General features: G+C 35.1%; 2 protein-coding genes across 2 annotated transcripts; both read left to right on the forward strand.

Moving 5' to 3' along the window:
- The first annotated feature begins 5,393 nt into the window (after positions 1 to 5,393).
- On the forward strand, positions 5,394 to 8,846 carry LOC145169470 (putative methyltransferase PMT2). Its single transcript, XM_079088023.1, has 7 exons — positions 5,394 to 5,584; positions 6,023 to 6,672; positions 6,783 to 6,993; positions 7,081 to 7,372; positions 7,775 to 8,140; positions 8,229 to 8,306; positions 8,388 to 8,846. Exons 2-7 carry the CDS (start codon positions 6,028 to 6,030, stop codon positions 8,617 to 8,619), a joined length of 1,824 nt encoding a protein of 607 aa, XP_078944149.1. The 5' UTR covers positions 5,394 to 5,584; positions 6,023 to 6,027; the 3' UTR covers positions 8,620 to 8,846.
- Positions 8,847 to 10,793: 1,947 nt separating this feature from the next.
- On the forward strand, positions 10,794 to 12,404 carry LOC145169472 (protein PHYTOCHROME KINASE SUBSTRATE 1-like). Its single transcript, XM_079088024.1, has one exon. It carries the CDS (start codon positions 11,049 to 11,051, stop codon positions 12,291 to 12,293), a length of 1,245 nt encoding a protein of 414 aa, XP_078944150.1. The 5' UTR covers positions 10,794 to 11,048; the 3' UTR covers positions 12,294 to 12,404.
- The last annotated feature ends 12,813 nt before the right edge of the window (positions 12,405 to 25,217 follow it).

Genomic DNA, 25,217 nt, shown 5'->3' on the forward strand with positions numbered 1-25,217 from the left:
ACCGTGAATGTTCTAAACCATGTTATGCGGTATGGTTTGGTGTGAACGGATTGTGAGTTTTATGTGGTTTGGAAGTTATTTAAATTTATAATTCAAACTTTAAAACACCTTATAAGTAATATGGCTAACTATTTGCTCATTATAAATGTAACAAGTGATAAAAATATATACGAGTTTAATATGAAACTAGTAAAAAAATCATGTGCTTCACTTTGGGTTTGAATGGTGTGTGATTTGTAATGACAAATAATTTGTAATCAAATTGCTAGAATAGGTTTTTTTAACGTTGGTACATTGCCAAAAAACATCGATGCTAAAACTATTACATTCATCATAATGGCAAATAGTTTGTAATCAAAAAGCTAAAATAGATTTCCTTAGCACAACGAAGCAAAACTTAAAAGAAATGATATGGCATTCATTTTTGTAAACTTTAACAACAAAAAAAAAAAAAAAAAAAAAAAAAAAAGAAAAAACACATATGCATACAAAATACATAACACTGCTTCAACAAACTATAGACTATAAAAGTTTAAATGCAAATTCAAAAAGAACCTCGTGCACCAGGACCAAAAAAAGAGCTAGTAAATGGAAATGGTAGAAGAAGGTAGCTATACTTTCATTTTCATCAGTGTTTTTGTAAAAAGCAAAAAAATAGCATTGTATTTTCAAAAAAATTTAAACAGAATCGTAAAAAAAGTAAATTTCCATATATATGAAAATTAAATAGCATGTTGCTATAAAAGTAATGGTTGTAAGGTAGTTTCAAAGTATTGTGTCCTAATAAGATAAGTTGAAAGTACAGTATTATAATTGGGTAGATATTCCAAAGAACAATAATACGATGTTATAATACACAATATAACAAAAGCATGACGGTGATAATTGAATATGATTTTTTTTACCTTTATATGATAATTATGATTGAAGCGTCCTCCATTGAATCCACAAGCTAGCACCAACACCCTCTTCATGGAAATGAGCAAGAACATACCAAAAAGCACACTTAGATCACTCAAACACTCAAAATGGGATTAGGGTTTCCGAAATGAGACTAGAATGCAATGGGGGCTAAGAAAGGAAAGAGCCTTGAGCTCATAAAGATGTTTATATAGTGCATAAACCCTAAAAACTAGGGTTTGGCACTCTGACCATTACGTTGGGTGTACCCCTAGCTTACGTTGGGCGCACTCGCCCAGGCACGTGCCTACCTCGCGATGCGCGTATAGGATTTAATTGCAAACCTTTTCCAATAAGGACCATTTCTGCCGCAATCTTAAAAATGTCATAACTTCCTCATCTTAGGTCCGTTTCCAACGAACCTTATATCCACGGAAAGGTGGCGAGAAGCCCTACGCTTCTAACAACACACCCAAGCCTTAAAACCTCCCAAAGAAAACCCAAATTCCATAAGACCCGAAATACAAAATTATGATTATACCCTTGACCTCCGAAGACACAATTGAACACCTGGATCACTTAAACCATACCACCCACACCCAAAAAGGCCAATTCCTTCCTTTCCCAAGGCCCTAGGCCTCATGCCCACTGAAGATTAGGCCGCAGCCCCGAATAATGAAGTAAATCTGAAACCCGAGTGTTACACTTACTATTCTTTTCTATACTTCCTTTCATAGGCATTGATGTTGGGAGGTATAATTGTAGGGAAAGAAGGATGAGAACAGTTGGTATATGGAAAGAAGTGGAAGTGTGGAAGAGAGGGGTGGGTTGGGGTTACGGATGTCAACAGGGGAAAAATGGGACGAGGGTTACATCCCCGCCCCCGCCCTTGAATTCCCCTTATTACCCCCGCCCATGCCCCTGATTGATTTTGGGCTACCTTCTTTGGTCTAAAAGAAACTATTTTTCGGGTAACAATTAGTTACTTATAGCAGAATTTTACATGTTACAAAAAAACTTAAGAACATGTTTTTTGTTGAATTTTGGTAGGTTAAAATCATGTTATCATAGTCACATAGTTCGCGGTACACTCCGGTGCAGGAACGAGGATCGGGAACGCGGTTCGCCTGTTAGGATGTATCGGATACGGTTGGGGTAGGTTCATTTCGGTAATCGATGCGTCTTGGTACAATGTACCATATATTCTGATACGGTGTACACATGTTCAAAACATAATTCCAGCAATTGTTAACTTAAAAACAAAAATGCATGTTTACTTATAAACAATTTTATATTTAAAAATAGAACTTTTAAGTTAACACTTAAAAGACTTACTAACAACCATTTTCAAAGATGAAAAGCAATAAAGAAACAAAATAGAAGAGAGCGTATGAGGGCTCAAAATAACATAAGAATGTAGAATGGTGAACCGATGATATTGGATAACGGGCATGTCTATTATATAATTATCAAAATTAATTAGAAGAATCATATGTGGAAGTCCAAACATCTAACATGGAATCGAGGAATGGAATGAAGAAATCAAGCGTCGACAACTTGTCCCAGATGAAATCAATTTCCCGCCAATTTCACAGATTGGCGTTCCAAAACCAAAATTGTTGATCCCAATCGCGTTTCTGTGCAATCTGATTCGCCAATTTCACGTTTCAGATATCAATTTAGAAAATTGGTGGGATCGCAAGCAAGACGCACCACATGGCGTTTCTCTCGGCGATTGGTACGCAATCATACTACGTTTGGGATTGGGTCGTTCGAAACGTGGATTGTGACTACTTTGGTGAATCCCGTGACTAAGAACGTTATTGTTTATTATATTTATATAATTAATATATGTAAATATATATAATTTATTAACGGGACTCACATGGAGGTTTCTGGACGAGACTACCCATCCCCGTGATCTCCCCCGAAATTAAAACGGAGGTTAACCTTGCCCCCACCTCTGCCCCTGGATTTTTTTAAATAAATACTTCCATACAGGACCGGGGACACACGGGGACGCGGTCCCACAAGACTTTTTGACATCCTTAGTTGGGGTGTTGTTTTGGGAACAAAGGGTAAAAATGTCATTAGAGACCATTTCCTTAACTAAGTCCAAACTTAAGGACGGAAGTGTAACTTTTTTTTTTTTAAATTGAGATTGCAAAATTTTGCCAACGGCACCATTTCCGTAATTTCCAAAGTTGGATGCTATTAATGGTGTGACACCACTTTTCCTTTTTTTATTACCTTTGTTCTCTTTAAAGTTCTGAATTTATTTGCACTTTTTTCTTTACCAACACAATATTTTTACAAAATTTAAAGAACAAAAATGAAACACAAACTTATTTCGCTAGCAAAAAAAGGCACACCAGAAGCATCTCTATGTAGCACCAACATTTTATCATTTTATGTTATTAATTGAAATCTTAGGTGCTGTTTGGTTCGCGGAATGTTGATGAAGGAATTGGAATTGGAATTAGAAAATGAATCTGTCAGGAATTGGAATCTAATTCCATGTGCTGTTTGGTTGGTAGGAAATGGAATTGGAATTAATTCCAGATCCTGTTTGGTTTGCAGGAAATGGAATTAGAATTCATGAAAAATGACTGAACTGCCCTTTTGTCTATTTTGCTTAATCACATGAATTTATCATGTTCATACAAAATCATATCGTATTGAAGGTGTAATGTAATTTCCAGCAAGTATATCTAAAAGACTAAAACTACACAATCAATTTTTAAAGATATTGCTGTTTCTAAACAAGCAAGCAAAAAAAAAAAAAAACATTGATTTCCACTTTTCCAGCAAGAACAGGAAGAACACTTTTCCTGTGGTTCTGTTTCACTATTTGATACATGAATACTAGCCTTGCCATTGCCAAAAACCATTCTTTATAACTAATAGAATAACAGTAGAAGAGAAGAAGAGAAGAAAAGCAGAAATCGGCAAGTGTATTAATGGAAGTCGATGTTACAGTGGAATTCAAGAATCATCTAATTGAAGAAGATCAAGTTTGTGGTGATAGGGGCCTGATTTAATAAGCAAATCGTACCTGGTATCGAGGAATCAAACCAATTGTCGAAGCGTTTTTTTTTCTGAATCGTTACTTTTTGGAATCGACATCACCATTCCCGCCCAATCGCCCAATTGGTGATCCAATCGCCAATTTTTTTTTGCAATCGCCGACCCAATCGACGAATTGCTGCAATCCAATTCTACAGAAACGCGTTCCCTTCATCGTACCGGTTGATTGCTCGGATCGACAAGGAGTCGTGCCAGAGAGCGTTTCGCATGGCGTTGGGATCAACTCTGTACCCCGTTTGGGTACGAAACGTTCAAAACCTGGTACATGACCACAGTGAGAGATAGCGAGAGTGAAAGATAACGGCATCGATTCACTAACCTGGCGGAAGATTGGAGAAGACGACGACCTAGTGGAAGATTGCAGAAGACGATGTGGTTTGGAGAAGAAGATTAGAATGGTTTGGTGGGTATAATGGTAAATTTTAACTTTCCATGTTAACAAAGAATTGATTACATCCTGTTGGTGAGGAAAGTATTTTCCCTCCATTGAAAGAATGTTTTCTCATTTAGGAATCCATTTCCTTCTCTAAAAGTTGAACCAAACGCAGGAATTCGAGAGAATTGGAATCATTTTCCCTCGAATTCCATTCCAATCCTGCCAACCAAACAGACCCTTAGATACATCAATATATTTATATGATTTAAAATTTCTTATGAATACTATTTATAATAACTACTATATAAAAATATAAATTAACATAAGGTATATTCATATATTTATACATACTATTTCATTATTTTTTAAATGTATTATTTATTTGAATTATAAAAAATAAAAAATGTAACGTCAACTAACTTTTATAAAAGAAAAGGACAAATCCAAAAAAAAAAAAAGATCTTCAACTTTTTCTAAAGTTTAAGATAAGTCATTTTAAAAAATAGTTAAAAGTTTCTTAATAGAACCAAATCCTACCAAAGTGGAACCGAAACTGGTTATTGGTATTCGGTTCTTAGTTTATAGCTTATTCAGTTTTCGATTTTTCCGGTTTCGGTCCGGATCGTTGCAGTTTATATGCTTAACCGGAAGGAAACTACACACCGAAAAGAAACAATTTGACGTTTGCAAAACGAAACTAATTGCCAGCTGAAAACTAATTGCTGAAACGAAACAAATCTTTGTCAGTGCATCGTATGAGTACACTACAATATGAGACATAAAATTAGTTGAGAATATAGTATTTGGATCCAAATATCCGGACCCAAATGCAGGCTCGGGTCCCACTGACACGACGACTTTTGGTTTTCCTTTCGACGCTCGAAACACAGCATGGAATATTACCATATTCGTTACGATAGCCATGAGCAACGCACTTCCTTCATCATTCTCACCCTCACAACTATATATATTATATTTTTTGAATTTTTTTATATACATTCAACACCGTCGTGCGACTACGTTGCAGTCCTCAACTTTTTTGTTATTAAATATTTACAAGCGAGCGAGAGAGTGATCTACATAAGGCCGGCACCCCTCAAATCCATAATCCATTTGTTTTTATTCAAATCTGCAATTTAGAGGTAATTTGCAGAAGTTCATGCGGCTGCTTCAGCTTAATCCCTCATAACATCGGTTAATTTCAGTCCTCTCATCAAACTGGTACGTAGATACATGTATTCTTCTTCATTTCAACTCTTCGAATTGATTGTTATCCAGTATTATTGCGCCAATTTTTGAAATCGGAGTCACTAACGTTGAAGATGTTGAAGTTTTTGAAAATTTTCGTGTGTTTTACTATTCGAATCAAGCTCTATGTGTGTATAGTTTGGTGAATTACGTGCTTATTAGTTATTAGTTATACACTTACGATCTTCTATCTGCTGCACTCTGTTCCAGTGTTTTTGTTTGCTTTAGGAATTTGTAAGTATTTCCATTACGATTAAGGAACCCTAACTCAGATGGAATCGTTGTATTTCATGATCTATAAGTCAACCACCTATCTTTTTTTTTTTTTTTTTTTTTTTTTTTTTTTTTTTTTTTCATTTGACGTATTCATTGTTTATCCTGAACGAATTTTCCGGTGAACCTTTTGATCAGGCGCCATGGCAACAAAGCTGAATTCAGGAGACAACAGAAGCCGGAGCTTCGTTTATATATTCATCATCGCCAGTTTGTGTGGTTTCTTCTATCTATTTGGGCGATGGCAGAGGAATGGATTCGGGAAAGGAGACTTGCTAGTCATGGATATAACAAAAACCAGTAATACAAACTGCAACTCGATCCCAAATCTAAACTTCGAGACTCACCACGCTGGGACCATTGACAACGATTCAACATCACAAACCCTAGATTTCCCAGCATGCGATGCTAACTTCACAGATTACACACCATGTCAAGATCAAAAACGAGCAATGAAGTTCCCACGAAACGACATGATCTATCGAGAAAGACACTGTCCTCCACAAGAAGAAAAGTTGAAGTGTCTTGTTCCTGCACCACAAGGATACGTGACACCATTTTCATGGCCTAAAAGTCGTGATTATGTTCCTTATGCAAATGCACCATACAAGGCATTAACAGTTGAAAAAGCTATTCAAAATTGGATTCAGTATGAAGGCAACGTGTTTAGATTCCCAGGTGGAGGCACACAGTTTCCTCAAGGAGCTGATGCTTACATTGATCAACTTGCTTCTGTGATACCCATTGATAATGGGACTGTGAGAACTGCACTTGACACCGGTTGTGGGGTATGTGTGTTTAATATTCAAATCTTTCTAAATGTTGGGGTTTTTAAATTTATATTATATATATATATATATATATATATATATATATATATATTTGTTGTTGATTTTAGGTTGCAAGTTTTGGTGCATATCTATGGAAGAGAAATGTGATAGCTATGTCATTTGCACCTAGAGATAACCATGAAGCACAAGTTCAATTTGCTCTTGAAAGAGGGGTGCCAGCTGTCATTGGCGTTCTTGGTTCCATTAAAATGCCTTATCCTTCTAAGGCTTTTGACATGGCTCATTGCTCCCGCTGTTTGATTCCATGGGGTTCAAATGGTGAAGACAATTTTTAATTTTTTACTGTTTTAATTAATTACGTAGATTTTTCAAAGTACTAATGTACATTGGTATTTGTTGATGCAGATGGAAAGTACATGATGGAAGTTGACCGGGTTCTTAGACCGGGTGGGTACTGGGTACTTTCGGGTCCTCCAATTAATTGGAAAAACAACTACAAATCATGGCAACGTACTTTAGAAGATCTAGAAGAAGAGCAACTCAAGATTGAATCCATTGCTAAGCTTCTTTGTTGGGAGAAAATATCCGAAAAGGGCGAAATGGCCATTTGGCAAAAAAAATCAAACACTGAATCATGTCGGCCCACCGAAAACACCCCCGGGATCCAATTCTGCTCCAACGATCCCGATGACGTTTGGTAAAAAAACATTTTATTTTATTTATTAATTCTTCAATTCTGTTAGAACATGAAGTTTTGATTTGACATTGCGGAATGTAGAAGTGCATAATCGAAAGAAACGAATTAACGTTTAAGCACAATTGTATAGATAAAATGGACTAGAACAAAATTTGTAGTAACATGTTCTTGCTCCTACAAAACTTTCTCTAAAACTAATCTACTCATTTATACAAAATGTGAACTCTCTCAACCTACAAAGAATACTAAACTAGTATATATAAGGAAGCTCAATCCATAAGTCACATGGCTTGAATTCCACACATGTCATAAAAGGGTGAAACCTTCAAGTCATCATCAAATGGAAAACTTTGCATCCCAACAAATTCAACAAAAAAAATTATAATTTTTTTTATATTATAGGTACAAGAAAATGGAAACATGTGTGAGTGCTGGAAGTGGAGGTGATTACGTGGCGTTTCCTGAACGACTTTATGATGCGGTCCCACCGAGGATTGTTAGCGGGTCGATTCCGGGTGTGTCGGTTGAGAAATATATGGAGGATGGTAAAAAATGGAAGAAACATGTGAATGGTTATAAACGGATGAATGGAATGATTGATTCCGGAAGGTATCGGAATGTAATGGATATGAATGCTGGTTTGGGAGGTTTTGCAGCTGCGATTCATTCCTTTAAGTTGTGGGTTATGAATGTTGTTCCGAATATCGCTGAGACAAATACTCTTGGAGTTATTTACGAACGTGGCCTTATTGGCATATATCACGACTGGTATACTCTACAAATCATTTAAAAATTAAAATTAGATTATTAAATTAGAAAAGCATTAACTAATTAATAATATAATATAATATTGTAGGTGTGAAGCGTTTTCGACGTACCCACGCACATATGATCTCATTCATGCCAATGGTTTATTCAATTTGTACAATGACAGGTATACCAAAGTTTTATTATTACTATTATTTATTATTTTTTTCTTTCCTTCATTAATTGTATTTATATTTATTAAATGTAGATGTGATTTTGAAGACATTTTGTTGGAAATGGATCGGATCTTAAGGCCAGAAGGGGCTGTTATAATACGTGATGAAGTGGATGTAATTATGAAGGTGAAGAACATAGCCACGTCACTAAGATGGGACACAAAATTAGCGGATCATGAAGACGGGCCATTGGTTCCGGAAAAAATACTCATAGCCGTTAAAAGATATTGGGCAGTCGACAATCAAAACAACACGACAACATAATTTTTTTTTTTAAAAAAATTCCTTCACTTAATTTAATTTACCCCCTTTTTTTTTGTTTGTTGTGTATTAACATTGAAAAGTGAGAGAGCTAAAGGTTAAAATAGTCATTTTCTTACACAGTGGTTGTGAGTTGTGACATAACATAACATTCATATGTACACAAAAGGGGAACTGTTTGATACAAATGGGATATCTATCTATGACTTATTGGGTTGTGTTCGTATAAAGCAATCACTATTCACTAGTGGATAAGGAAGACGGATCTAGCTAGCTATGTACATATATAGGATCGGATGAAAATAGAAATAATTTGACGAAAATGTACTAGTGATCATAAAAATCAAAAGTTTTTATTGATTATAAAAAAAAAAAAAAAAAAAAAAAAAAAAAAACAAAGAAGAGAATATCTTACGAAATCCTTGGATTTTTTTGATTAATCGTGAACATTCATGATTCACGGTGCCAAAAAGATGTGGAATAAACACCACAAAATGTAATGGCAAATGGAAATAGAGTCGTTTAAACATCATCAACCAAACAGTAACATTTGTCTAATATACTGATAAGATTGGTGTAATAATCAATCATTAATCATATAAAGATAGTACCATGAAATTAAAGTTTTTTCGTCGGCAAGGACGCAAAAAAGACATCAAAATTGATGTTAATTCTATGCATGGGCCATATTGTTATTATTGTAAGTTTAAAGTGACATCGAGTTGATGTACGAACTATCATAATTCATATATACGGTTGTTTGCGTGCACAAAAATAACCAACTCTCCTAAGTCATTCTATACCTTTTGGGTTAGTACTTCAATTTTGTTTGCAAATGGAAAGTTAAGATCATTTAACAACTACATACATGGACATATTGTCGTGTACTTCTATTTAACATCAACAATTTCCGATGCATGAGTAATACTTTAATAATAATATCTTAGACAATTTTTTTTTTAATTAATCAAATTTGTTGCTATGATTTTCTATCATAGGTTTTCTTAAGTAATACTCGTCTACTCGGTATAAATCATAATATATCATTGAGACCGTATTCTTTTTATCTACATAATAACATAAATTTGTTTAGTCTAACATATTTTCGGCCTGAAAATCCATTTTTATTTTATATCGTTATAGAGTACATATTTTTTATATTATTATAAAATACATTTTGGTACACCGTACTATATTGTTGTAATATGAAGTTCTATGGACTTTCGACTCCGCAAGAATTTAAAAAAACAAGTTCAAAACATCATAAATCACCGACTTCAACAATAAACTATTCATAATTTATCTCAATACCAAATATCACCAAAATATAGAATTCAATATATTTCTAGTTTATCTATATTAAATATTAAACGATTTTATATAAACTTACCAAATGGCTTCTAGTCCATCGGTATCCAATGTTGTCCTTCCTTCTTGAGGTCGAATGTTCAAGTCTCGTTAGAGACATAAGTGGATTTAGAAGTAGTTTAAAAGTAAAGTAGATTTGCGGTCCCCAAAAAAATTCTGAGACCCATAATACATAGGTGAATTTACGAATAGTTTAAGAGTAAAAGTAGATTTGTACTTCCAAAAAAAAATAATAATAAAATAATCTTAGACCCACAATTCTGACTACGGTTGCTATTTTTTCTATTTAATTATTTATAGAGTTTCAACTTAATTGGTATTTTTGCTATTTTTTTCAAGTTAATTACTTCTAGAGTTTCAACTTAATTGCATCAGTGCAACCTCTATATATATTATCATACAATTTGTGCCGTGTAAGACATACACTATGAGCCAAATGAAAGGATAGCATCATGTCATTAATAGCTAAAGAGGCTTTAAACATACAAAAAGGAATGAAACTTTATGGATATTAATTATTTCACGTTCTTTGTAAATCATTATACATGATTTGAACTGAAAATCTCTAGTTTATTTCAACATCAAGCCATATTTTGGAATTTCGAGCTTAATCCAACTCGATCTTTTTTAGAAATCTGGACAAAGATGATGACACTCGCAAGGTTCTAAAAGAAAAAATAATAATATTTTTAAGGGGAACAAAGTGTCAAAAGAGTGAAAAGTGTAAGAAGCATATGCACATGCAATTGGCTTCTTTACCAACTCAATCACTCAAGCCATCTCCATAACACAACTCTCCCTATTTATACAACAAATGGCCCCCCTCCTCTTCATCACCCCCATACTTCCTTCCACTTCCAAAACCACTTTTCTAACCCTTCATAAACACAATACTTTAACATCCACCACCAACTCATATAACCCTCTTTTCTTGCAAGAAAAAAACTATCTTTTTTCGTTCATTTGTTCTTAAACCCTCTCTTTGGGTCTTGATCCATCATTCTTGCAAATAAACTTTCTTTTTTTGGTGGGTGTTCTATTGTTTCTCGTTGTGTTATACGAACATGATAGCATCGGAGAAAAGGGTTTCTTTGTTTGGAAACAATGTTGATCGCATAGATGCATCATTTTCATCTTACATGAACGAAAACCCTACGGTGCTCAAGCTTACTCTCCCAAGTACTCAAAAAAAGAAAGTAGAAGATGGAGAAATCGGGATTTTCGGGGCCGAAAAATACTTCAAAGGAGCCATGGATGAACAACTTCCAAGAACTCCTCACTCCATCAACCCTCCAAACCATCATCCAAAGGGAAAAATAGTAAAAGACGACGAAGAACCAACTAAACCAAAAACCGGATCCGCAACTCCAAGTGTTCGGTCTGAATCCAGTTGGAATAGCCGAACCGGTCTTTTGGTTAACAATGGTAACCGAAGGATTCCCAAGTCTCAAAAGGAGAAACCCACCCGTGTAAAGAGTTTACTAAACTCCCTTGGTTGCAACTGCAATGACAAGGCGTCAGTTAAAATTACTGAAAAGAAAGTTCTTGTTAAAGAACTCCCGAAACCGTCAGCGAAATTCGCTGGCGGTTTCACTGACGACAAAGCGAACACGAAGAAAGAAGATTCCTTCGTGTTCCCTGTCTTGAACGCTTTCCCACCCGCCAAAACCAGCACACCACCGGAAGTCGAAGAAGGTGACATCACTCATGTGAAAACAAGAAGAAACTCATCGGAAGCCTTCGGTTCACCGGTTTTGGAAAAGGGGAAGAAATCATTTAGCTTGGAGAGGAAGTTAACTATGTTGAATTGGGATGGAGTGACACCGAGAGCCGAAAACATCGGGGAAAACAACGATGCGGGAAGTGACGCGAGCTCGGATTTATTTGAAATCGAAAGCTTTTCAACTAATGGGAATAACTCGTTTCTTGCACGACAAGTTTCAAATGGGAGGTCAAGCAATGCAACACTTCCAAACGGGTACGCCCCGAGTGAGGCCAGCATTGCATGGAGTGTTGTCACCGCCAGTGTGACAGGATTCTCGATTATATCCGATTACGAGGACACCACACGGACTAATTCAAAGACTCATATGGAACGAGTGATTAAAGGAACCGGGATTCTTTCCGGTTGTACAAATCATAAATCCGTTAGAGTCGCCGGAGAACGCGTGGTGGTTAGTGGCGGTGACAAGGCGGCGGTTACAGGCGGCACAAAGGGCCGGTTGGATTCTGTCGGGACGATTATGAAATTTCAAACGGAGAGCAAGCCGACGCGTGCTTCACACCACATGTACATTCAACAGCAATAGGGATCGAGTAGTACATTACATTTGTGTTGTTTAAAAGTTACATATCAGTGTTTAAAGATTTTCTTGTCCAAAGTATTTATTTTTTAATGAATGGAGATGAGTTTCGTTTTAGTACTTCATGCATAAACAATAGTACACTACCTACTTGTCTCTTAGTACATTAAAGTACCAAGTTTTTTTTATAGCATATATAATAACTGGACACTATAAACACTGGTGGTTGAATTTCCTGATCAAACATTAATTCATCAACCATATAAATTTATGCACTGTGGGTGCCACTATGCGTTATCCTAAAGTTAAAAAAAAAAATTATATTTGTGACATGTTTGTATAAAGAAACACCGACTCCATGTGTAAGGTTAGATTCACGAACTGGTTCAGTTTACAGTGGAATTATCAGATCTAAAATGAAATAAAATAAAATGGCAATGATTGTTGTCTAGTTGTTGGGTAAGCAAAATGCATAGGATAATTGAATATATATATAGAATGAAATGATTGGCATATGATATGATTTAGTGAAGTGAACCAGATGAAGTTAAACAGTCTCCATACTGACAGAATAATTGTAGCCCTAGCATTGGGATAAGAATAATCTAGAACATGAAACACAATCTAAAACCAAATCTTTATTTGTGGTTATTGGTTGATGTTTACTGAGTAAAACAATAAAAGCGTGAAACAAGAAGTTGGAAATTTGCAAAAGGAATTGGAATAATGAAATTAAAAAAAAAAAAAAAAGATTGTATTTATCTGAAATAAAGAAGTGGACATTTAGCTACCACCCCTAATTGTGGAATTCTTGAGTTTATAAGGCCAAAAAAAAGGAATTTCTGTCATGGATGAATTAATAGTGATACAGAAAGTGGTCCCTGATGGAAACTCTTGCCATTTGGAAAGTGAAAGATGGTTGTTTCTATAAATTTTGCAACAAGATACAATAAAGATAATGTTTTTATGAAGTCAAAGAGTTATCTAAACTTTAGATATTGATATAGAAGTGCAATAAGGTACAAAGATAATGTTTTTATTTGTTAAAATATATATTTTTGATGAAAAAAGTTAAACATGTGAAAATTGTAACTGGGTATTTTGTTTGGTGGTAGGAATTTACAAGACATTTATGACAACTCAGATACGAATATATATATATATATATATATATATATATATATATATATATATATATATATATATATATATATATATATATATATATATATATATATACATGTATACAATTATTCATCATGGGACAGAATGTCTTTTGCTATGAATCATGTATATATGTATTCTTGCATGTGAAAAAAGACAGGCCCACAAACACTTCAACAGGAGTTTCATGTGTATACAATTATTTCCTATTTCATGCATGATTTAAACTTTTTTAGTGACAAACTTAAAATTTTCAAGATTTACTTTTTTTTAACAAAAAATAGAAATTTATATGGCTAAAATATATACATAGGCATTATTACTGCATTAGGCATATAGAAAAATATGGAAAGATAGTGAGTGGATGATCCCTGGTGATAGATGTCGCAGCCTTTTTATTCAATGAACGAATGACACGTGGCTGAAACAGGTTCCCTCCTACAGTTATCAGTCATTCAGATCTTAAATCAGAACAGCTCATAGAGTTTAAAGCCTGTAACTTTCTATTTGTGGGTTTTGGAAATTGGACCACGAGACATTTATGTGATAATTGAAATTGATTTGATGGTTGTTTATTGTACTAACTACTATGCTAACATGGATAATGATTTGACCCTATTGTTCTAGTAACAATATAACATAAAAAAGAAGATAAGACCCATTTGCCCCCACAAGATAGAATAATAACTCATCATTTTGATTTTTGACAATAGTGGTTCGTTGAATGGGGTTAATAGACAGGTGTTCTTATACCACAACAAATAACTAAAGTTAAAATATGCCTGGTAACTTTTTTATATATATGAAAAAAAAAAGGATTTGTATTTATCCGAATATGATCATTATCTTGTTTTTACACCTAAAGTCCCTCAACAAAAAATGTCCTCTCTATACCATTATGATTGGCTATAGCTAAACCTGCTATATAACCGGTAATAATTGTACAAAAAAAAAACTTTTGTTTAAGAATAGTGACCATTCTAGGAAAATGCAAATAGTTAGAGTTGGACAATTTCAACTTTAACCTTATAAATAAAGGGCTAAAAAGAGCAAAAGTGGTTTTGGTAATGAATATCCAAGCCCAAAGCCCAATAACTTCATATCAACTTAAAACAATGGTGGTAATTACAATTTACATGTCATGTTAGAATTGTTATAGATAGGTGATAGGACCTCCATAATTTGATATGAACTTATAACAATCACTCAAGAAAGATAAGTAATGACCATAGATAAGTAATGAACTTATACCAAATTACATGCTAGTAACTTATTACTAGCATAATTTGGTAATGAACTTTTTTCTTCCTTGACATCAAAGATCATCTAACAAGTCACCAATAACGTAATGATCTATCATCTACAATCGCTTTCATAAAGACATATGTTCAAAGAAGCTATTATAATTCTCCTCAGAATTCAGTAAATCATATAAGCAAAAATAGCATACTGTGCACAAGTAATGTATTACATAAAAATGAAAAGACGATAAATAAGCATACAGTGAAAAGGATGATGATGACGACAGCTTGAAGAGCTTTGTTGGAGAAGAACTCTTTGATGTTTCTCTTCAGAACCAAATTCATAATATCTTCATCTTGCTATGAAGAAGGCAACCACTAGAGCTTCAAACATCATGTAAAATCCAAAATATAGCCGGCACACACAATTCATTTGATAAATTTATAAATTCCATAGCTATTTGGGACAACCGAAAATTCGCGCCAAAATCCAAATACAGAGAGACGGAAATACGATGGAAGATACTAACAACCGGATGTGGTAGAATCGGAAATGGAACAATAAAACAAAAAAGATCAGGTGAAATTATGAGATTGATATTGAAAAGTAACAGGGAATTGAGACGTATGTTCTCAGAGTCAAATTTAGGGTTTCAGCAGCTCTAAGGGCATCTCCAACCCACCCCCAAACTCCATTTTTCACCCCATTTCTTCCCCCATTCTTCTCCAACTCTACCCCATTTTCACCTCCATTTTTGGAGATATGAATAGTATTCCCCCATATATGGGGGAATACTATTCATATCTCCAAAAATGGAGGTGAAGTTTTGTTGTCAATTTTACTCCCTCTAATTTTTATTTTATATATTTCTAGTTTATTGTATTTACTAATTATAATTTAAATGCAATATTTAATATTTATAATATCATGTTATATACTAATTTATATTAATTAATCATAAATATAGAGTTTAATTAGTATAGGGGTGTATTTGATAATATATACAAGTTATAAAAATTGAATATTCTAAGAATATACTTTTTTGGGTAAAAAATGGGGTAGAAAATGGAGTAGGGTTGGAGATGAAACACTGTTTACTCCATTTTTTACTCAATTTATGGGGGAAAAATGGAGATGGGTTGAAAATGGTCTAAGAAGAAGAAGAGAATGATTCGTTGAACAGAAGGGATCTCAACGTGGTGGGGTGGGACATTTACTTATCAAGTGATTAAATTACTAAAATTTGTGGTATTTAACAAAATATCAAATTATTATTATTGTTATTGTTATTATTATTATTATTGTTTTTGTGGTATTTAACAATCAATTTTTTTATTATTGGTTTAACAAGATATAACAAATTTGGTAAGAATTTTTTTTTTAAATTTTTTTAAGAACGGCAAAATTTTATTAAAAACAAACTAGCAAGAAGCTAACAAAGAAAATAATACATCAAAAAGAAATTGCATCCTACTTATCAAGAGATTCATTCACAATTCACAAAAGATTTATAAAAAAAGTGTTAAAACGCAAGAAATAAAAATGTATTTTTGTTGGTTTCTTTACTATAGCATCTTACTTTCATTTCTTCATATTACAACATTATAGTTTGAAAAATCTACTTAATTATAGCAATGTCATCCATATACAATGCTATAACTAGGTAGATTTTTCAAACTAGGATATCTTGATGATAAAAAAAAATGAAAGAACAATGATGTAGATGTAATAAAAGAAATGAAAGTAGGATGTTTTAGTGAAAGTACAATGATATTTCAAAAGCTCAAAACTATAAACAATTTCTATGAAAACCAAGAATTACAAGGATCATCATCAACATCATTTTGTTGAAATGCAACATAATTAGCAGAAACAAGTGCAATTTGGGCTCGAGTTTTTGCTAATTCACTTTGTGCGATATTTAATTCTTGTTGCAACCATGGTATTAATCCTGCACACCCATACACCGGATCCTGTACTCTACACTTAGCCTCATAATACACCGTCTCCACAGCGATTGCACGATCTTCCACAGCTAATTCCTAATTAAAAGTTAAAACCATGTACAAAAAGTTAGATTTTCTTTTTGACAAATGACATTAAAAATTTACGATATGAACAAGATTATGTTTAAGATTGTCACCTCGAGCATCTTCCCGATGTTGCTGGCGCCATAGATTCTATGAACACAAGTGAATCTTTGAGGGTTATTTGGAGGGAAATATGGTGAGAAAATGCAATTTGAAGGACATCTTCGCCTAAAATATTTGCAAACAGCACATCGATTGGAACTCATATATTGATATCTTTGAACAAATTTAATCACAGATTTGGTTTTCATCTTGGGATTTTGTAGTAAAACCTTTGGATTCATAACGGCTAATTTTTAAATTTTTTTTTTGTAATAATTAGGGAAAGTTATAAATTGGTAAGAGACATTCACTTATTTCCATAATTTTGTTTCAAAACGGCTAAATTTACATTTGTAACGGTTGTAAATTTGAAATCTCAATTCATATTTCAAGAATTTATTTTACCTTGGTCATATTGAACACCGGAGTCACCACCTTCCACCATCACGAGTCACCACCTAAAACAGATTCGATCATCAAAGATGGAGACTTTATGTTGAGAAACTTATCTGTATGAACTCGGCACCAACAAGAATGAAGAAACGATTGAAGAACAGGATAGATTTCATGGGCCTTATAATAATAATAATATTAATAATAATCAAAGCAAGATGTTCAATTAGACATCTTATATGGTATCAAGAGCCGTATAAATTTTTTTTCTTGGATTCTTGCCTCTTGCTGCTCTCTAGTGGCTTTTTCCGGCGCTTCTCTCTTGGCACACGCAACTTCCACTTCCGGTGCCATCACTTTTCAACTTTCTCCGATCAACATTAAGCTTGATCGAGACAATTACTGCTTATGGTGATGAACGCCAAACTCCAAACTATATCCAATGGATCCCTCTCGATGATCGACTACATTAATCGTAAGAGGTTGTGACAATTGGGAACTGTCACTAATCGTCATTAGAGATTAATATCAACCGATGATAATGATATAACTTTTCATATTGAAGGAAAATATGATCAGTTAAATGATAATAATATGGTCAAAATGAGTGACCAAAGAGTTATATCACCTTTAATAATGTTCAGTGTATTTAGAAAGTACACAACAAGGTGATCCCGATGATATAATCATTGTAAATATCTGACTCCGATTGGAGGAGTTATGATTTTATAAAAGATAAAAAAATCAACCGCGTTAATAACACTATTAACATCGAAATAACATAAAAGAAATCAGTTGAGTTTCGGCTAATGTCACAAAAAGAAAAAAAATCGTAGTAACCCGAGAGATAAGGACTTTGAAAAGAAAAAAGTCAAAAACGAAGTTCGTATGAAGAAGATACGATTTTTAGAAAAATATAAAATATGGGTTAAAAATGAAAGTCAAAATTTGGCAACGTGACCTTAAGGAAAGTTGTAGTAATAGTAGAGAGTTACACAAATATATAAAGAGCGTAAGAAACAAGAATCATATAAGGAAGATGTGAATTTTTATAAAAGATTTAGAGGTGCATGCCAAGTGCGCGTCATGACCATTGCGCACGTCTGACACCCAAATTCGTCGAGATTAGGGAGACATGGACCATCAGAAGTGTGACACGTGACAAACTCAGTAGGGAGCCACGAAGCAAGTGCACGTCGCGCATGAAGTGCGTCTCACACACAACCACTACAAATAGAGGTGCTCACTTTATAATTTTCTCATCCCAAACACTCACTATATCTATCAAGCTATTTCGGAAGTCCTCTCAATGGCGCGAAGCTTCAAATGCAATGGCTTGGATGCTTCAGAATATGCTACTAGAGTGAGTTCACGGACCCAATTTCACTATTTTAAATGTTTTACCAGGGGGAATACATACTTATCAAATGGTTTTATCAAAATATATTTATATCTATAAATATCAAATCATTTTATAAAGCTTAAAGTCTTAGGATAATATAGCTATAGATACTATGCCTACTTGTAAGCTATAATATTATGCATAAGAGTTATGATGCCCGATAGTCTAGGAAGAGATAATACATAGATGTTATAATGGCCAAATCCCTAGGATAACATAATACGTAGAAGTTATGTTGGTCAAATATAAGGATATGCACCGTACCTAATTGTTATTCTGCCTAAATATCCTATTTTCAAATAACCATAATTAGGGTGTATATATATATATATATATATATATATATATATATATATATATATATATATATAGACACATACACACACACAAAATAATTATGAGATCACAAGGTTCTAATTATCAAATATAAGGTAAATGGTTTATATTGTGATAGTTATAGGAAAGATAAAACATAAAAGATAAAAGATAATTACCTAATGTTAATGCGTTAGTGAGCTGTTAATATTCATCCAATAGCCTTGATTAAATTCGGCTTCCCCGGTACCTATAATCGTTAATCTTGCGAGAGATAGAAAAATATATATAGATCTATACAAGGGTTGACATCCCTCACCTGCGATTGCTAGCTACAATTCCGACATGATAACTTTCTTATTATTCACTATTCAACATCTGATGGATCGTTATGGCAGGCCAATTATTAGTCAAACAGCGTCGATGATGGTGGCTCATGGTAATACATTACAAACACCTTAGAGATCCGACTATCATTATGGACGCCTTAGAAATAGTAAATAAAATACGTTAGGATTAGATAAATATCCTAAAAGATAATAAGATAAGATCGTTAGATATCCTAAAAGATAATAAGATAAGACCGTTAGATATCCTAAAAGATAATGAAATAGGATCGTTGGATATCCTAATAGATAATAAGATATGATCGTTAAACATCCTAAAAGATAATAAGATAGAATCATGGATATCCTGCAAAGATAGTAAATTAGGATTAATAAAGATAATAACATAGGAAGCTAGAAAATTAAGAAATATAAAGATTTCTAAAAAGTTTTCAAAAGAGTTTATTATACCTTTACCTCAAAACCTGTGAACTCACTAACATCAAGTTGATGTTTTCAAAAATCGCATGTGCTCCTAAGATGGAGTAAAGATTAAGATAAGGGTCATTAGCTTGAAGACATATAGGTTTTCGTTTAAATAGATAGTTATGATTGGCGCTCTGTGATTTGGGAAATCTATGTACCATCACTACTCGGCATTTCCGCCAGCGGCCGGGTAAGGTGTGACAGAGGTCTATTATAGACTCTCTTGCCGAGAGTGATTATTACATTCTGGAAGAAGACTTAATCAGTTATATTCTAGCAGGTCTTGATTCATCTTAAGCTTCATTTTCCACTGTTTTCATGATGAAATCAGATAACGTATCAGTTGATGATCTAGTCGGGTTCCTCTTACAAGAAGAAGCTCAAATTAAACATGACCAAAATTGGCATGCCCAAGTTCTTCCTTCAGCTGCAACCCCTGTTTCTGGCTCCTTAGTTTTTACCACAAATCGTTCCTCAACCAGGTCCTCCTCCCATTACAATCCCACTGTCAAATCATCGACAACAAACCACAATTCTAGTGTTACCACCTCCACTCGCAACATTGACTCTAGCCGTAGACACCCCATGTGCCAACTGTGAAGCCATCCAGGACATGAGGCTATAGACTGTTGGCAACACAATAACCAAATAGACTACCAATGTGAGTGGTCCACCTAGATCCATGTAGTCTTTCATCACCGTAGAATCTTGAGATTGTAGTTCACCATGGAGTTTGTACAATGATAGAGTTTTGATTTTGCTGTCACCTTGAACTATCATCTTTGCCATGGTTCACTGCTTTCCTAAACCATTCAGGAACTGCATATTTGTTTCATGATCACTTCGAGTGATGCGTGTATTCGAGAGTTTGGTGACGATGAGCTTGAATCTTTTGAAGGAATCATCAAGACTTTCACCAGGGAGAGCTTTAAAGTTGTTGAATTCATTCAGTGCAGTGGGTCGGCTTATTATCTTGTGCTTGCTCTGTTCCTTCATTAAGAACATCCTAAATTTATTTTGCTAATTTACAGTTAATAATAATAAGATCAAAACTGTCAGGAGTAATTCCACAAGAGATTTGATAGAAAGCAATTTCATCTTTCTCCATATTCTCAATATCATCGTTGGTAGGTCTGGCCATGACAGCTTGACCGCCTCCAAGTCTGGTTTGAGTTTCATCGGTGACAATGGGAGTAAGGACAGGTACATGTGGTCCTTTTTGCACGGATCTCCAAACTTCCTTACCAATTCTTTTTAAATATATTTCCATATGTTGAGACCAGTGATGATATTCACTTGCAACAAGTATTGTGAAACATTCCAAAAATACGGTCCAAAAATTCCGTTTTCAAATCATTATTAAAACCATCAATCATCCATACTCACAAATAAAACCGTGTATCATGTATCATATAATATCATAATATCTGTCACATGTCAAAATCTCATATCAAAATATCAGAGTAAAACTCCCAGGCTGAAGACTGTGGTGTGTGCCATGCGATTATCCCGAGCCCTTCCCATTGCCAGTGGAAGTACCTGAAACCAAAACTGAAAGTTGTAAGCACGAAGCTTAGTGAGTTCCCCAAACTACCACATACCGTACACATATAACATGCAACTAAGAGCTACAGGCCCCGCCCACACTCATGGAGATACGGACCCCGCCCACACTCCGCTGACTCTGAGATACGGGCCCCGCCCACACTCAGCCACTTCGAGATACGGGCCCCGCCCACACTCGGCTACTATGAGATACGGGCCCCGCCCACACTCATCTACTGCGAGATACGGTCCCCGCCCACACTCAGCCACTAAACAAACATACAAGTATCACACAGACAACAAGTATAACTAATTCTAACAGTCAGATATATATATCCATAATCAAACTAAACTGCGAGGTACGGGACCCACCCACACTCGACTACTAACATATCATACTACGGGCCGGCCTTGATGCCTTATACCCGTTCCTACTGAAGGGAAACTCACCTCGCAAGACGGACTGCTGAAAATCTGAGTGAGAAACCCCTTTCTACTGCTCCGGTAACTCTCCGGCTATAAATTTCATAATGACACTTACTCAGAAACTGATAACTATGCTTAGGGTAAAATGACCATTCTACCCATAATCAAGGTCAACATCCTGGTCAAGGTCAACTTTCCACGTTGACCAGACTCGCCGAGTCAGCCTTGTGACTCGTCGAGTCCTAGAACTCAGAACCCTGGAATCGCGACTTGACTCGCCGAGTTCCCCAGGTACTTGTTATCGCGATTCGTCGAACTAACTCGTCGAGTCGTCCTCAGAATCGCCGAGTCCTAGCATAATCAGAAAAGGGACAAGATCCTCCTGCTCGCCGAGTTCCTGAATCAACTCGCCGAGTGTGACATCCCCAATTTCACGGCCAGAAAAGACTGATTTTGTTTATGCTTTATAAAAATCAAAGTACCCTTTTAATAAAAATGTTGCGGAATTTGTTCCCAGAAAATACATGATAAATACTTTATCAAAGCATTTCCGAAGAATTGTATTTTATTCATTTAAAACATTTGGGATGTCATCGTCAATACTGAAACATAAGCATAAACAAACCTTACATTCATTTACACTAGTGATCTAGATCTCTTTTAAATCTCTCAGTGTAAAGTAGTTTCATATCGACACCTGTGATACAAATAAGCTTGAGTGGGTCAGGTTGGGAAACCTGGTGAGTACATAGGGTTTTCAACCCACAATAATATAATTATTATATTTAATCATCAGACAATCAACCCAATTACCCATCCCCATTATCTTCTTTAATCTTAAGGATCTACCCTAAGAATCATCTATCTTTCATTCCTAAGGATTGACCTAAGGAATAGGCACGAAGTCCATCGCTGCCCGACATTTATACAACAGACACTAAGTCCATAGCTGCCAAGGTAACCAAAGGAATAGGCACGAAGTCCATCGTTGCCCAAGATTTATACAACAAGCACTAGGTCCATAGCTGCCAAGGTAACCAAAGGAATAGGCACGAAGTCCATCGCTGCCCAAGATTTATACAACAAGCACTAAGTCCATAGCTGCCAAGGTACTAATTCCATAGCTACCAATATTCATCTATACGGTACTAAATCCATAGCTACCAACGTACATCTATACGATACTAAATCCATAGCTACCAACGTACATCTATTCTGTCTTTCATCCCTCATTCGTTATCTACCCATGTTTTACCCAACATATTCGTAGATATAAATACATATACAGTTTAAATCATTCTAAACATGTATAAAACATTCATTCAATATCCATCTCAAATAAACAAACAACATATATACACATAGCACGTATTTTATATAAAATACTTCATATCTATGTGTAAGATGAAAGTGACTATACACTCACTTGTTAAGAAGACGATTGGACAGTACTTCGGCTCTAAAAATAATATTCTTCGATGAAACCGGGATGTTTTCTCAAAAACCGGGCGTCACGCGGGCAGAGCTTCGGCTCGAAAAACTCTTTTTCTCGGAAACTTCAGGGCGTCGGGACTTGCTTCGGGTGTTAGGGACGATACCGGGACTTCGGGGGGTTAAAAGTAGGCTAAAAGAGTGTTTAAATGAAAGAGAAATGAGAATTGGTAACATAAACCCGGAGGGCTCGATTTCTATTTATAGGCTGAAAATTCGACTTTCACGTCGTGAACCAGGTATATTCACGTCGTGAATTTTGATCCTGGTCATCCCCTAGGCTTGCCGTGTATCTTCTAGGCTCGAAAGGTTTCGTTCACTGAGTTCACGTCGTGAACACTGTGTTCACGTCGTGAACGCAGTTAGGTCTCGAAGTTTGTGCTCCGAACTTCAAAAACTCATATCTTTCGCATACGAACTCCGTTTTTGACGTTCATTATATCCACGCTTACGTGAAATTATGCTCTACAACTTTCGTTTAGACTCCATCGGCTAATTTTGATTTATTTTTAGTATTATATTTTTAACGGGCCAGGACAAGAAAAGTCCGTTAAAAATTCATAACTACTTCATCCGACGTCCGTTTTCGTCTGTCTTTTTACCGTTGAACTACTATCAGCAAGATCTTCGATTCTCGTTTAGATTGTTTCGGCTAAAAATCACTCGATCTAAATTTCGAGTTTTGGGCTGCATACTGCTAAGTCGAAACTTAGAAAAATCATAACTTCCTCATACGAAGTCAGATTTGGGCGTTCTTTTTATGCATGCTCTCGGTTTAACGAACTCTACGACTTTCGGTTAGATCACTAAGGCTAAAAATCGTTCTATCGTAAATTCACTATTTACGTCACGTAGTGTCGTGCCGGTTCTGTCGCGAAACTTCGACAGGTCATAACTCCTTCGTTATAACTCGGATTTCGGCATTCTTTATATATCCGGAATGCTTGTAACATATACTACGAATTTTATTAAGACTATTCATTCTAAACAATCTTCTATCAAAAAGTCGTTTTCGACACTTATTGTCTCTTAATTGACTAGCCCTGATCTACGGGCGTTACAATTATCTCCCCTTAGGATGATTACGTCCCGGAATCATCAACAAAATAGGTTTGGTATAATGATTCCATACGTCATCTTTTCATCCAAAGTAATAACCGTAATATATATGTTTCTTCAAACGAGTATCTAGCTTTTGGACTTCTCGATCGCATGTAGTGCTCAATCCTGCATCTGCTCCTCGTACTATGTTGGACGCTCAATCGTAACCTTCGAGTTACAAAATAAATCCTTATTGAGGACTCCTTCTTCTTCTTAGGACAAGTACTTTCCTTTATCTATTGTAACAGACCGATGGGTCATGATCTAACGATCTCTCATCGTATGATGCAACGCTTAGACTCAAGTCTCTTAGAGTCAAATCCCAGAATGGAATATACCTTCCTTCATATTCTAATGTGATATAATCACATTTTAGCATGTAGCATTTCTAGCTACAAGCTTCTTTAACAACGAGTGCGATGCTATTGATCGCATTGATTTCAATCTTCTGACTTAAGTCAGATGTTACATCGAACTTGGTTCTCTGAACCACGTAACAAACTCATCGTAGTCGGACTCAATTTGATATGACCACTAGGGTCGGAATAACAATCATCTCATTAGTCATTACCGAAACGATGGTAACGACATACATGAACAAAAACGAAATCAATTACTAGCTTCTTGGTAACCTTGTGACTTTCCCTGATCCAAGTGTGAGTCCTGTGCTTCCAGTAGTATAGATCTCTACTACTATTCACACCTACTCATACTCATCCCAAGTATTGTATCGCAGTCCCCAAGTCCTAAAATCACAAAATAATTTAACACATACGAATGCGTCCAATTAATCATAAAAATTTTCCTAGACTCTACTAGGACTTCTTCCATGCGTATCTTCAATCATCAATTCTACTTCAACTCGGTTGGTGATGGAAATTCTAAATGATGGGACAACTTCAAGAAT

Source organism: Lactuca virosa, chromosome 4, assembly GCF_052849685.1.
Source record: "Lactuca virosa cultivar CGN04683 chromosome 4, Lactuca_virosa_CGN04683_v6, whole genome shotgun sequence".
Classification (NCBI taxonomy): domain Eukaryota; kingdom Viridiplantae; phylum Streptophyta; class Magnoliopsida; order Asterales; family Asteraceae; genus Lactuca; species Lactuca virosa.

What these genes read in the sequence shown, in the direction of transcription:
- LOC145169470 (XM_079088023.1), top strand. Translation starts at nt 6,028, where the DNA reads ATGGCAACAAAGCTGAATTCAGGAGACAACAGAAGCCGGAGCTTCGTT. An exon ending in CACTTGACACCGGTTGTGGG is followed by an intron (nt 6,673 to 6,782) that starts GTATGTGTGTTT and finishes TGTTGATTTTAG; the next exon opens with GTTGCAAGTTTTGGTGCATA. An exon ending in GATTCCATGGGGTTCAAATG is followed by an intron (nt 6,994 to 7,080) that starts GTGAAGACAATT and finishes TTGTTGATGCAG; the next exon opens with ATGGAAAGTACATGATGGAA.
- LOC145169472 (XM_079088024.1), top strand. Translation starts at nt 11,049, where the DNA reads ATGATAGCATCGGAGAAAAGGGTTTCTTTGTTTGGAAACAATGTTGAT.